A 13,956-nucleotide genomic window follows, 5' to 3' on the forward strand; every position below is an offset into this window, starting at 1 on the left:
TCTACATCCAATTTTCTTTTACTCTAAAAGACTGTTATTTCTTTTTTTAAAAAAAATATGTGTGTTCTATTGCTGTCTACCTTTTATAGAAATGTGACTTCTTACTGATTTTTGAGAATGATGGGAGATGTTTTCTGAGGCAGACATCATCTAATACAGGCATCCCCAAACTTGGCCCTCCAGATGTTTTGGGACTACAATTCCCATAATCTCTGACCACTGGTCCTGTTAGCTAGTGATGATGGGAGTTGTAGCCCCAAAACATGTGGAGGGTCAAGATTGGGGGTGCCTGATCTAATACCATCAGGAATTCCAGTCCTTCTCTAGTATAGCACGATAAGTTGGTGAAAGAGAACAGATGTAGCATTTTTTTCCATTGCTAGAGAATTTATTGAGCAGATTTGATGGGGAATACAAGAGAATATCCCATTGACTGTTCACAAGCTGGTATAACACAGTCCTTTCCCTCTACTTAGGAAATCACTCAAGATCTACTAACAGAAATTCAAATACACATCTTTTAACATATAGGTAATCTTTATCTTAACTCTTCCCCCCCTAGCCATGTGACCCCAATATAATGCAAACACGGACTCGGCATGTACTGAGGTCTCCTTTAAATCCCAAGACCTGCCCTGATGGTTCACAAATGCGACCGTGTGTCCTGAATCAAAATTGTTTTCAGTTTCACTACAATTTAACAGGTAAGAACCCTTCACTTTTGCTGGAACAGAATTTAGTGCTATGCCTGTATCTGAAGTGGACAGAGGTGATGGCAAAGTGGTTGAGCATTAGAGAACCTAAGGCTTGTTAGGTGACTTATGCCAAGTCCTTGCTTTTCGATGAGGCATATAGATTGTCTACCATCTTTATTTAGATGTTTGTTTTTTGAAGCTTTGGAAAAACAAAGTACTTTGGACCCTGAAACACACTTTATGGGGGGAAAACCAATTAAAAATATATGCATGTGTCCAGGAAACATTTAGAAGCTTGCCTGCATTTAAAAGTCATTTGCTACAATCCTGTTTTTACCTGTGCTTTCAGTTACTGTCTACTTACAGCCCAATGGCATGCATGTTTACTTAAAGATAAGTCTTACTGAGTTCAAAATAACATATTATGTTAACATATTATGTATATTTGTATGTGCAAGTGTCTCTAAATGGCAGCTGTCGAGGGCATTGATGTGGTTCAAGACTGTGGTATGGGTGGAAATAGCAGGCTAAGTCCCCACAAAGCTTGTCGAGTTTTTGTCCTGAAGTAAAAACTGCAGACAAAATAAAATAGGAGTATTTTTGTTTAAGTTTTCTTTTTTTGGGAGGGAGTCCTAAGTGGGTTGTAAAGGTTTATGCAGAGGCAAAATTCAAATGTCCAACCTTGACCATTAAATAAGGATGTTGCTGGTGATTCAAAAAATGGGGAAAGTGTTCCATTAGGGCTTTTACAAAACATTATATTTCAGTAGCATTTACCTTAGTATCATTGCTGTGTATCACTTTGGTGCACTCTCTCCATAGAGATAGGCATGTAACAGCATAGAAGCAAATGAAACCATCCCCTCTTGATAAATTCAGCAGAAGCAAAACTTGATGTCCTAGTGTAAAACGCACTCCCATGCATAGAGTGCAGAATCAAAATCCAGTACTAGATTTTTCCATTCATTGTAACATTGGGTAATCTCTGTGCAGGCAAAATACGGTGTATATAGACAACTCTCCACCATTGAAATGAATGGGGAATGCCACATATGCAAGAGTTTTACATCTAATTTGGTGTGAAGTTAGCTATGAAGTTGTGTGTATGTTTAGAAAATTCTTCATAAGTCAATAGGAAAGAATATGTCTTGATTTTCATATTCTGGTAACCAGCATGGAAAACACATCCATCCATCCATACAAACTGAACATTTTAAAGACCATTGAGAGGCAAAAGCACAACACCTTGGTGAATAATCTTTTTACTTACACTTTGAAGATGGAAGAGACTTCCAATTACTTATGATTTGTAGTCATTTTCAACATTACCTTTGCAGAATGATACAGTGAAGATCAACAGCCTCTTTAAATTGTTTACACTGGCTTGAAGAAGACATTAATGTTTCAAAAGCACTTTATTTTTTAGAATGAAACATGGCTTGCTTTGTCAGACAAAATTCAATTGGAGGTTGTGACAAGCTTTGCTTTGAAGCAGTAACACTTCAGAAAATGGTTATAACTTTATTATCCAGGGGACAGTCTAGAACTTGATAATGCATGGACTGCTTTTAAATCCTACATTTTATCACCACTGGACAATTTGCAGTATACTCAGGGGGGATGTTATTTTTCAGGGGCACTTCAGATTGCCCATAGGTGACTAGGCATAATTTAATAATAATAATAATAATAATAACCTCTTTCCTTGACTTCTATATGCTCCTATCAAGCAAATATAGTTTCATCAAGCTTAGAAATTAAAGATTTCTCCAACAGTTGATGGCATAACTAAATGCTGACGTTTTTTATAGACTGGAGCACATGCCAGCTAAATGAAAATGCAACCTGTGGACAAGGGATTAGGAATCGCCTTCTGAGCTGTGTTCGGAGTGATGGGAAAGTCGTGGCTATGACCTACTGTGAGCAGGTGAGGTTTCATGTATACCACTAGTGCAGGTGTGCATCAGTAGGATGTGCCATGTAGGACTTGTGCCATGTAGGACAGAATCTGGCTTTCCAGCAAAGCTTGGTTTTTAAAAAATCTCATCTGTCTCATTAAATGAGTTGAAATTTTCTTTGTAATTATTTATTCCTCTTGCTGCTGTCTGGTTACCATGCAGCTCGGTATTCTGAATCTTCTAGATATGGTTTCATTGCAGTCCTAGGATCTTCATTTGTAGCCTGTGTAGGAATGAAGAATTCAGGATCCAAAACCCAAGAAAGACACATTTAGGGCAAAACCTGGAAAAATTTTAGGCCTACACCCGTGTTACACAATTGGCTTTTTTTCTTGTTCTTTTCATTAGATGCAGGAGTGACTAGCAAGTGGTCTTTCAAAGGTTTTGCCACTGTTCTTGTCTTTGAAAGCAATGTGCAAGGTGGATGCAACACACACATGAATTATACAGTACAAGGCTATAAAGCCAGGGTAGGGGATGTTGCTCGACTGCAACTCTCCTCATCACTGTTCATTAACCATATTGGCTGGGATGGATGAGAACCAAAGCCCAACACATCTGGAAGGCCACAATTTTCCCACTTAGTAGCTCAATCAATAGAGCATGAGACTCTTAATCTCTGGGTTGTGGGTTCAAGCCTGATGTTGGGAACATTTCCTGCACTGGGGGGAGGGGCTAGATGACCCTGGTGACCCCTTCCAAATCTACAATTCTATAATCCTGCTGTGACCACATGGGGAATAGGCCCCATTGGAAGTCCATGGGGCTTACTTCTGAGTAGACATGTATAGGATTTCACAGCAAGAGTGTTTCTACATTGTGACCACACAGTCCAGGTGCGGTTAGTGGCATAACTGGAACACCTATGAGGGGGGTGGCGTACCCAAGTAAGCCACCTTAATTCGTTTAGATGGGTGTTGGCTTGCTAAAAGCTAGAAGCATTTTTCATTCCTTCCCAGCCACCGGTGACAAGTAACTCAGTCTCTGTTTGCTTACAGCTAAATTTGGAAACCCCTGCACAAATGGTTGTTGACTGCCTTGTGGAATGTGTCGTCAGCTGCCAGTTCTCCGAGTGGTCCGCCTGGTCAGAATGTTCACATACGTGTGGCCTTGCAGGTAACCGTCCGTCAATGTTCTATCTACGTTTCTTAGAATAGAAATATACTATAAAGCACACCATCAATAATAAATGCTCCGTTTCTGATCACAAGGTTATGAAATTACATAGGCTTAGACAGGCTGGAAGAAGGGGCTGAGGGGAAAGTGATTTTCTTCCACATGTACTCTCTTAGTGACAGCCCTTTTCCTGCAGAGGGTGTGAAGTAAGGGACTGCAGACCTTATCTGTGGTGAGGTCTCTAGTGCTTACTGGATAGTGATTTGCAGAATACAGCATGCCAGCTACAAAGTTAATGACCTTAGCAGCAGCCTCACTCATTGAGGTGGACGTTGCTCTGAGGCAGACAATGGACAGACTTCCTCATCTTCTGTCCAAAAGTCATAAGGATATTCAGATGCTGCCAATACATAAAGGAAGAGCTCCCATATCTTGTGCATAATAGTGGTACCTCGGGTTACATATGCTTCAGGTTACATACGCTTCAGGTTACAGACTCCACTAACCCAGAAATAGTACCTCGGGTTAAGAACTTTGCTTCAGGATGAGAACAGAAATTGTGCTACGGCGGCAGAGGAAGGCCCCATTAGCTAAAGTGGTGCTTAAGGTTAAGAACAGCTTCAGGTTAAGAACGGACCTCTGGAACAAATTAAATACTTAACCCAAGGTACCACTGTAATATAGGCAGTGGTGCATTTGATATCATGTGTCCCCTCTTTAAGCAGGGGCAATATATAATTGAGTCTTGCTGCAGATGTGAAGCTGGGATTTTTCATTACATCTGCAAGTCTGTTGCCCAAATCAGACTTGGTGTGAGACTTTTTTTCCCCTCTTCAAGAAGCACAATGGAAATAAATTGGAATAAACACCTTTGGAAAATGAAAGATAGTCATATTCAGTTTCTGTTATCAACACCAATGCCCACAGCACCTCTGTCATATACATCATTTCACAAACTGTGGTATAAAGTTTATACCATGGTGATATATTTTAGTGACCCATGGGACTGCTCCAGTTGTTTTCAGTTCAGGCTTTATGTTATGGAACGGTACACAAAATATGATTTGCTCCTGTTGCTGCACTACAGGTGGGAGGTGTTTTCCGTGACTGGTGGTAAAACGTTTTGATTTCTTTCTATAGCTTTCGACCAACAGAATTTTGTGTATGTGTGTGTGTCCAGCCCAGTTCTATGCAGCCCATTTAAAGTAAAATATGAGATGTTTCTGTAGCCGTACATTGTTCTGTGGATACCATTAGCTCTCAGTGTGTGTTTTTTACTCATTGTAATACTGTTAGATGAATATTTATTCATATAAGCATTGATGCAAAAGGCATATCAGCAATTCACACTAGCAAAATGCATAGCTGTCAACTTTTTCCTTTTCTTGCGAGGAATCCTATTCAGAATAAGGGAATTTCCCTTTAAAAAAGGGAAACGTTGACAGCTATGGTGCAATGTGACTTCCTCCTGCCCTCTCCTTCATAGCTCACCCCCAAAATCTGCTTCGGAGGGTTGGGAGAACCCTCAGAATAGAAGGGGGGAATCATTCATTGGGAACGCAAAACAGCTTGTGCTGATGGAACAATCTCCTTAGCGCTACATGTAGCCCAATGTTTTAACAATGCAAATGCAAAATGTGCACATTTCAAATGCCTATAAGGTAATTAACTCAAAATTAAAACATTGTTGAAAAGGTCCACAGAAATTCCACAGGAATACTGAGGCAGCTGGTCAATTGTTCCATTTGAGGAGAAATCAGCAAGACCCTCAAACTACTGCTGCCTTTAAAACATGAAAAACTTTTTAACTTCAGGTGTGGAAGATAAGAGATGTAGACTTTCTAGGTGTAAATGCAGGTTGTTCTGGATTGGCATTTTTTAACCACAGACAAGCATTATACTTCCTTGTGGGTTATCCTGTTCAGTTTCCGATGAGATTAATTTCTATGCATAGTTAGGTGTTTACATGCAGAACTTCGGCAATCATATTTTGTTCTGCAACAGATGGTTGGATTAGGGCCTGGGAGACCAAGATCCAAACTCTCACTCAGCCATCAAGCTCACTGGCTGACTTTGGGCCAGTCACTGCCTCTCAGCACCAGCTACCTCACAGGGTTCTTGTGGTGTTATAGGAGAAGGAAGAGGACCATGCACACCACCTTGATCTCCTTGGAGATAAGATGGGATATAAATGCAATAAACAAACTATAGACAATTCTCAATGGCCTGATGGTTTTTTCGTTCCTGTATGTGGGAATGTCTTGAGGCACACAATAATATACACCATACTACTGGTAGCAAGAAGCCTAATTTGCTTCTTGGGCACAGGAATAAAAATACTTGCCCATATCAATATTACTAGTTTCTATGCTTGAATATATGAAAACATCCTCCAGATTCTTGATGCATCTGAATCCAAATCTTGCAGGTCAATAATGCCCTGATATGATGTCCAAAATATTGTTTTGGTATAGTTTATTTAATATAAAAGCAGGAAGTGCTTTTAATATAAAAGCAGGAAGTGTAGCTACACTGGGCACTTAAACCAGTTCAAATATTAGGGTTCCCCACCTCCACATATTGTGATTCTTTTAATGTTTTTTATTTGCAATTTCTCCCTCCAACACAAAATTACAATTTTCAAAGTTCAGTGTTTAGGACATAGTAGTTTAGAGTCTTTACAATTGCTCCACATTTCTCATGCAGGTGATGTGTCCAAAGAGAGCCTTTATTTCAAACCAAGGTTGAGGCAACAGGTTTCAGTGCTGAGAATAGTCAGAAAGAAGGAAAACATTTCCCTCCCCCCCCTCGTTCTTGCTGCCACTAGATGTTACTAGAATATAGGAAGAGCAGCAGAGTGGTGGTGAACATGAACTGAACTTATAGATTCCACATACACAGATAATCCCATGGGAGGTTGTCTCTTTCAGAAAACTCCTTTTAAACCTGAGTCACTCACTGCTTTCATTGTGTAATGATTTATTTATAGTATGTACAGAAAGATGATGGCAGAGAAGAGACAACCCAAGAAGAACAGGGCGAACCTGTGAGGTTTTTTTCTGATCAAAAATAGCTCTTAGGGAAATATTTCAGGTGGTGGTGCAGCTAGGGATCCCAAAAGCCTTTGGCACACAAGGTGATCTCATGGGTCCACTATGCCGTCAAGTGCTTATGCCATCATTGCAAAGCAGTGCCAAACAGATAGCAAAGTAAACAAAACAAAACAAAGGAACAAGTTTCAGTTGCACACCAGAAACTGCCAATCTGCCAGTTTTTTACATTGGAACAACATCCTTTCAAATGAATTTATAACTTTAATTTCATAATGTTATTATTTCTCCACAGGATCTAAGCTGCATGGCCCTTGCCTGTTGGGGTTTGCTGTTCATGCAAAGTGACCCCTCACCATGTTTCCATTCATGTGATCCTAGTTCTCTAGACATGGCATCACAGGGCAAGAGGCCTTGCGCTGGCAGCTTGCAGAGTTTGAGTCACAACAAAGAAATCCAGTGCAACAGTTACACCAGCAGATGCTGGTTCTTGTTGTAAAGTAGTACAGTGGTACCTTGGGTTACAGACGCTTCAGGTTACAGACTCCGCTAACCCAGAAATAGTACCTCGGGTTAAGAACTTTGCTTCAGGATGAGAACAGAAATCATGCAGTGCAGCGCGGCGGCAGCGGGATGCCCCATTAACTAAAGTGGTACCTCAGGTTAAGAACAGTTTCAGGTTAAGAACAGACCTTCAGAACGAATTAAGTTCTTAGCCCGAGGTACCACTGTATTGCGCAACAATATTCTGCCAGTGCAAGAATGCTCCTCAATGACCTTAATTAAGTGACAACTTCCCTTGTCCCACTGTTTTCCCCTGGAGAAAACCACTCTTTAGTGCTCAGTTGGAACAAACAGCAATTTATCCCCCCCCCACAAATTGCTGTTTGTTCTGATTTAGAGCTAAAGAGCAGAAAACCACTTGGATGTGCTTTCTAGGCATGGGACAAGCAGAAGTATGGATGAGTCCGTAGTGTTATGCATTGGATACAACCCAGTGATACAGCCCAGTGACACATATATTGATATATGAGATCTAACTTCCTTATTTCAGTCTTTGTATACTCCACATTCTGTACCTTGATTGTATACTGTGGTGGCCAGAATCCTTTTGGAGGGGGCAGTGAAGGCAATGGTGGTGGGGCATTTATTTTGGGCACTCTATTGATCTCATTGAAGGTATTCTAAAATGCTACCTCTTTTGCAAGTGTAATGTTATGGCAACATCAGTAGCAAATCTGATCTTTGTGCAAGAATAGAGTTCCAACTAAGAACCAGTCTCCCCCACCCATTCCTTGACCCATTTTTCCTTCTTGTGCTGTTGGTGTTCAGCCACTGGCAGTAGTTCCTGTTGATGGAATGGCAGAACTCTACTACTGTGTCTTTTACTTCTGACCGTGCAATGGGAATGAGGGGTCACCACCATCCTAAAAGGCATTTGGGCAGTGGAGTTATTGTTTTCCTACTAGAAGAATGCTGCTTGTGCTGTTTAACTTGCTCATTCACAACTTATGCAAAAGCAGAGGTGTTTGCAGATGGAACCAAATTACTGTGATGAGGAATGTTTTATTCAACACATAACTTAAGTTGTAGAATTCATATTTACAAGATGTGGTGACGTCAAGTAGCTTAAATGGTTTTAGTAATGGATAAGGCAAGTTCATGTGGGATGGCTGATCAATCATTGTCTATTTTCCATGGTAGCTACAAATCGATTCTTAATGTTCCAGATATGATCTTCCCAGGACAGCCAGCTCTCCACTACTGTAGGTAGAATACTAGGCAAGATGGACTTTGAATATGATTGACAGAAGGGCGTCCCTAGCATATTAGCAAATAGGATGGTTGCAGCTGTTGTTAGAAGAGTGTTTTCCCCCCCGGAAGTGAACATTTACAATTTTAGAACTATGTATTTTTTCCCAATTTGCCAAAAGGATATGCAAATAACAGCATGGATAAAAGCAAAGGACTTCATTAATTTCAAACAGTTTTTCAATATCTTACCTCAATAGACTTAACTTAAAAGACAGTTCTGAGTATAAAATGCTGGGTTTTTTTTGTCAATTTCTAAGGAAACTGGTGGAACACCAAGGCTCCTGAGAAAACTCTAAACCTAATGAGTAAAATAATAATATTGGCTATTATCCCATGTATGGTTAGGCTGCATAAATTCCACTGAAGCCAAGTAATATGCAAAATTGTAACCATCATTAGAAAGAATCCTTTACCAAAGATTGAAAACTGCCACTTAACTTGTTGAGTTCTGTGGCAGCATTTCCATTCAAACTCCATATGCAATTTCCCAGAAGAATCCAATTAAAATGACTTTTTTTTAAAAAAAATATAATTTGCAGACTTTTAAAAGAATGAGTCGTGAAATCACGCTAATAAAAGGGAAAAGAAATGGAAACGGGAAACCATGGACTTCAAGCTATATCAGAATGTACATAATGAAATGCCCTGTTGTCTGAGTTATTACCTTTGCTGCTGCTAATTATTAGATTTCTATATACCACCCTTCATTCGAGGATCACAGGGCAGTTTACAATATAAATGAATCTGTATTTTTAATAGTGATAGATACATGTTTTCTCCACCCAAGCATGCCTGCTATGTGTTGTTAATTAGTAGCAGCTGATAGAAATGCTTCGCTGTTTCCTTAATTAAACTCATTTTTAAGTTCCATCTCTTTAGGCAAAGGCTTAATAGAACTGATGACAAACTAGCATATTGTGCTGCTTTCATGTTCTTCTATGGCAAGTTAATCAATAATGGATCATAATGAAGTATTGCAGAAGCAAAAAATCCTTATTATTAAGCTCATTTCCCCTTTCATAATTAACCTTAATGAAAACGATGGCTTGCAAAGTATATAAATGCAGAATATAAAGTAGTGCTGGTGAACTTGTTTCGTCACCCCCTTGTTTATATTTTAGGTTAATCATATGTTTATTTTAAAACATATCTTAGCATACTTTCTGGTGAATATTTCTTTGTATATGTGATAGACTTCATTAAATCTCAAAATCATGATGTAGCGGGGAATATTCCCCAAAATTAATAATTATGGCAGTGCTGTGTTTCACAGTAACAATTGCCATATGTTTCCACTGCCTCTTTCCCCCCTCCAGATGACGTTTGAGTTTTACGACCAAATTACATTTATTGTTGCTGAAAAATTGCAAGCATTGTAATGGCCATTACTGTCCATAACCACTTTTACAATTTCCATTAAGAACCTATTTATTTTCAGCGAAATATCCCTAACTCGGTGAATAGAAAAAGAAATTAGGTTACCATTTCTGGAATAATAGTGCTGAATGCCATTCATTAAAGTATCAGCTATCTCATTTTTTAATCCTCTGCTGCCCAGGCACAGAGGACGACCCAGAGAAGAAATGTTTTCTCTTACACTATTCCAATTAGAAGACAGCTTGTTATTGAAATGGAAAGAGTTTCCTGAATGGTAGCCGTGTAATTCGGAAGACTGTGTTAAACTGGCAGGCTTTCTGTCTTTATCAAGTTGAGTAACCAACAGAGGCTCTCATTAAGGGAAGGAGAGGGCAGATCTGCCAGGGACGTAAGCAAGAAACATCCTGTTACAGTCTTCAGACACTGAATGTTCATATGCTCTCATTAGTACAACAACACCATTGGTATTATAGCTCCAGCAATGTTCTGCAGGCCCAGGACTTTGCCTTCTTGCAGTGATTCCCCATTAGCTTGGAGGAAGGGGGTGGTCTTCCATCCTTCTGCCCCAAAGGAAATGCACATAGAAAATAGAACTGTAGAGTTGGAACGGACCACAAGGATGATCTAGTCCAACTGTAGAGGTTTCACTTCCATTAAAGTGCATAAGGAATTTTGTGTGTGTGTGTGTGTGTGTGTGTGTGTGTGTGTGTGTGTGTGTGGTGCTAAATACTCTTGAGTATGACATTGGGACATGCATGATCCACAGCTTGATGTGCAGTAAGGCTTCTTATTCTCTGTTATAAGAGGAAAAAGCCAGCCCTTACATGGTGATTCATTGGCAGAGTGGCAGCCACTTTTAGGAGTGGCAGCAGGTAAGTCAGGGAGAGAATTTTGTAAGCGCCTTTGCTTCCCCAGTAATTGTTGCATCTGCTCCCAGCAACAGAGGTTGCAAGGGACAGAGTTCCTGTGTGATTTGAGTCTCTGCAGGCAACTCTGAGAACTTCTCTAATACAGTGTATGATCAGTTTAAGAATAACCCTCTTCTGCTTGTTTAGGTCAGATGCTACGTACCAGATATATCATTCTACAAGCACAAGGAGAAGGAAGACCCTGCCCAACTGAGCTCACCCAGTACAGAAGCTGTGTTGTAAAGCCCTGCTACAGCTGGGTTATTGGCGAGTGGTCCCCGTGCAAAGTCAAGGTATCTGTTGCGTGCTGGCTTATAGGAAGATCTCCTAGCTTTGCCGGTAGAAAAAGTGCATAGCTGTTCTCCACATGCTGCAAAACTATAAGACAACTGAATATATGCTTTTAAGGTTAGAGAGCTATGCCATTTTAATATTCCTGAAAACAGGAGGAAATTCCTATCAAATTGTGGCGAATTCATCATAAATGCTAGTAAGCAGCTGATTAAAAACTAATTTAATAGCAAATGCCAAAGGAACATACATTTCTAATAGCACTGGGATGAGTGTCATAGATCTTTTTTATAGCAGCAACCCTAGATCAAAGCATGATTTAATTTCAGTGAATTCTGCCACGAAGGAAATTGACTTTTGCACTAAGAATACTATGTAGTCTGTCTCAGTACCTCAAAAGGCCTTGAAACAGTATAGTTTAAAGCTGTTGCATGAAGTGCTGAGTGTGACTTTTCTCCTTGGGGTGATTATTTTTTTTTTAATGGTCTGAAAATGTAAACGCTGACGTGAGTTGTGGAGCCTCAAAAATATATACCTCTGCTTTGTCAGCACCAGCAGCCTGCATGCCCTCTCTGCCTTCATGCCACATTCAGCTTGCACTGACTTACCTCATGTGTTTCTCCACCCCTCTCCCCATTTATATCTCTTAGATCATGCTTCTTCTGAAACATTTGATCCAATATATTGCCTGAACTTTAAACTGATTTTCCACACTCAATTTTTTTCATGTGGGAGAGGATGGGGTCTGCTTTGCTTTCTTCATGTCAAAATAATTGGATGATGCACAGGGGAAGCTATGGCAGAGAGAAAGTTGTGATATATGCTTAAAAGACACATATAAAATTGTCACCATTAACATCTCTTCTGAGAAATGAACAAAGCCCCTTCCTCTCGCATATAATTTTATTAGCACATAGAGCCAGGGACGCGGACTTATAAAAAATATTGGGGGGGGGCCAAGAAAGCTCATGAATAATAAATAAGCTCATGAATATGCAAATAAAGTGGCCCCGCCTCCTCGTGAGCGAATAGGGGAGAGCGTGCTGCGCCTATTAATCAGCTCCGATGGAAATTGGGTGGAGCTTTTGCTCGGGAGGGAGGGCAGGAGGCATGCAGCCCGACCCTGTGCATTTTGGGCTGGGGGAGGGGCGGCGATGGCACTCTGCTGGAGGGGCGCCCAAGATTATTGGGGGGGCAGAGCCCCCCCAAACGAATTTTTGAGGGGGCTCGGGCCCCCTCAAGCCCCATGGAGTCGGCGCCTATGCATAGAGCAATGTATGGAGCTAGGCTTTTAGTTCATCTAGGTCTTCCAGAAGTTCAAAGAGGATTAGTCTTTGTCTTTGCCTCCAGTGAAGTGACACTTTCTGAAGTTCTGATGCTCAGAGTGTACTGGATACGCATTCTTTGGTAACCTAACAAATCTCTCTCAGTTGTGTGGACTGCAGGCAAATGCTGGAAATAGGAAAGGCCACATCTTCCATCTGGACATAATCTGCTCACTTTACAAATGCTCTGGGATGCTTCCAGGAGACAGGATCTATACAGTATACTTACCATTCATTATTAATGTAGTAAGAGCTATTTTAGTACCATAAACTTCCATTATTTCTCTTAGGGTGGACAGTGCGGGGACGGATTCCAAGTACGGGACCTCACATGTATGATACATGATGGCTCTTTATCGGCAACATCTAAACAAGCGGAAAGTTCGTTGTGTGGAGAGCTTCCATCTAAAGATGGTGCATTGCAGCTTCCGTGTTCTGTGCCTTGCCCAGGTAAACTCTGTGGAGGACTTTGTTTTGCCCTTGCAACGGCGCACACAAAGATAGTCATGTTCTGCAAGACAATATGACACTATAATTTGATTCACATTTGCAGCCTAATAATATGCTTATCTGCTGCCTACTCTGAGCTTCCTTGATCTCCAATCCTAAACATGACTCCTCTGGAGCAAGTCACACAGAGTCCATTTTGACTTCCAAGACAATCTCATTGTGTTCAGTGGGGCTTGTTCCCAGTTAAGCGTGCATAAGATTGCAGTCTTAGTCCCTTAAGAGACTGGCCTTTAAGCCGAAGTAAATATTCTTGATTTCACATATTGCCCTTTCATAATTGATGCTCTCCCATTTATAATATATTGTAAAACCTCTTCTAATTAGAGTTCCATCACATTAAGAAAGGCATTCACAATCCTACAGTTCTTAAGAATTCTATGCAAAGCTAGAGCAATATTGTAGTTCTCTCTATGATTCTTCCCAGGCTTCTATTGGGAACATGCACACCTTCGTTTTACATGGTTCAGCTTTACTGAATGTGTGCATAGCATACAAGTGAGTCATATGGGCATACATATCTAGAATGACTAGGTTGGATGGTCATTTGTCATGGTATTCTTTAGCAGAGACTCCTGGATTGCAGTGGCTTGGACTAGATGACCCTTGGGATCCCTTCCAGCTTTACAATTCTATGATTCTATGATTAGTAGTGATGATGAGATTTATAAATAATGGATACATCATATGAATTATCACTACACATTGTTTTCATAACAAGTCGTGTGCACATAACTCCCAAACTGTGACCCTGCAATTATGTCTAATGAGACTTATTTCAAGCTGATGTTACAATTTTTCACGTGTGAGGCTTTTAGCACATGCTCAGAATTTGATTGAGCCCTTACTCTGCTTCAGTGACAAATTGTCCTTCCTTCCTGATATCTGCATTGCAAATCAGGCATGGTTTTCCA

At 40.4% G+C, this 13,956-nt stretch overlaps 1 protein-coding gene and 1 long non-coding RNA gene across 6 annotated transcripts in view; one reads left to right on the plus strand and one right to left on the minus strand.

The window, feature by feature from the left end:
* THSD7B (thrombospondin type 1 domain containing 7B) overlaps window positions 1-13,956 on the plus strand; it is a 633,259-nt gene that overhangs the window by 608,161 nt on the left and 11,142 nt on the right. For all 5 annotated transcript variants that reach the window (XM_082197355.1, XM_082197356.1, XM_082197357.1 and 2 more), the window contains 5 exons: window positions 563-704; window positions 2,507-2,622; window positions 3,652-3,769; window positions 11,067-11,212; window positions 12,826-12,985. In XM_082197355.1, coding sequence (XP_082053481.1) covers window positions 563-704; window positions 2,507-2,622; window positions 3,652-3,769; window positions 11,067-11,212; window positions 12,826-12,985 — 682 coding nt within the window. The remainder of the gene's footprint in view (window positions 1-562; window positions 705-2,506; window positions 2,623-3,651; window positions 3,770-11,066; window positions 11,213-12,825; window positions 12,986-13,956) is intronic.
* Window positions 12,921-13,956, minus strand: part of LOC309519190 — a 108,579-nt gene continuing 107,543 nt past the window's right edge. Inside the window, exon 4 of the long non-coding RNA XR_014213738.1 lies at window positions 12,921-13,046. This is a non-coding gene — a long non-coding RNA (uncharacterized lncRNA). The remainder of the gene's footprint in view (window positions 13,047-13,956) is intronic.

Source organism: Podarcis vaucheri (genome assembly GCF_965113315.1).
Source record: "Podarcis vaucheri genome assembly, chromosome: 1".
NCBI lineage: Eukaryota > Metazoa > Chordata > Lepidosauria > Squamata > Lacertidae > Podarcis > Podarcis vaucheri.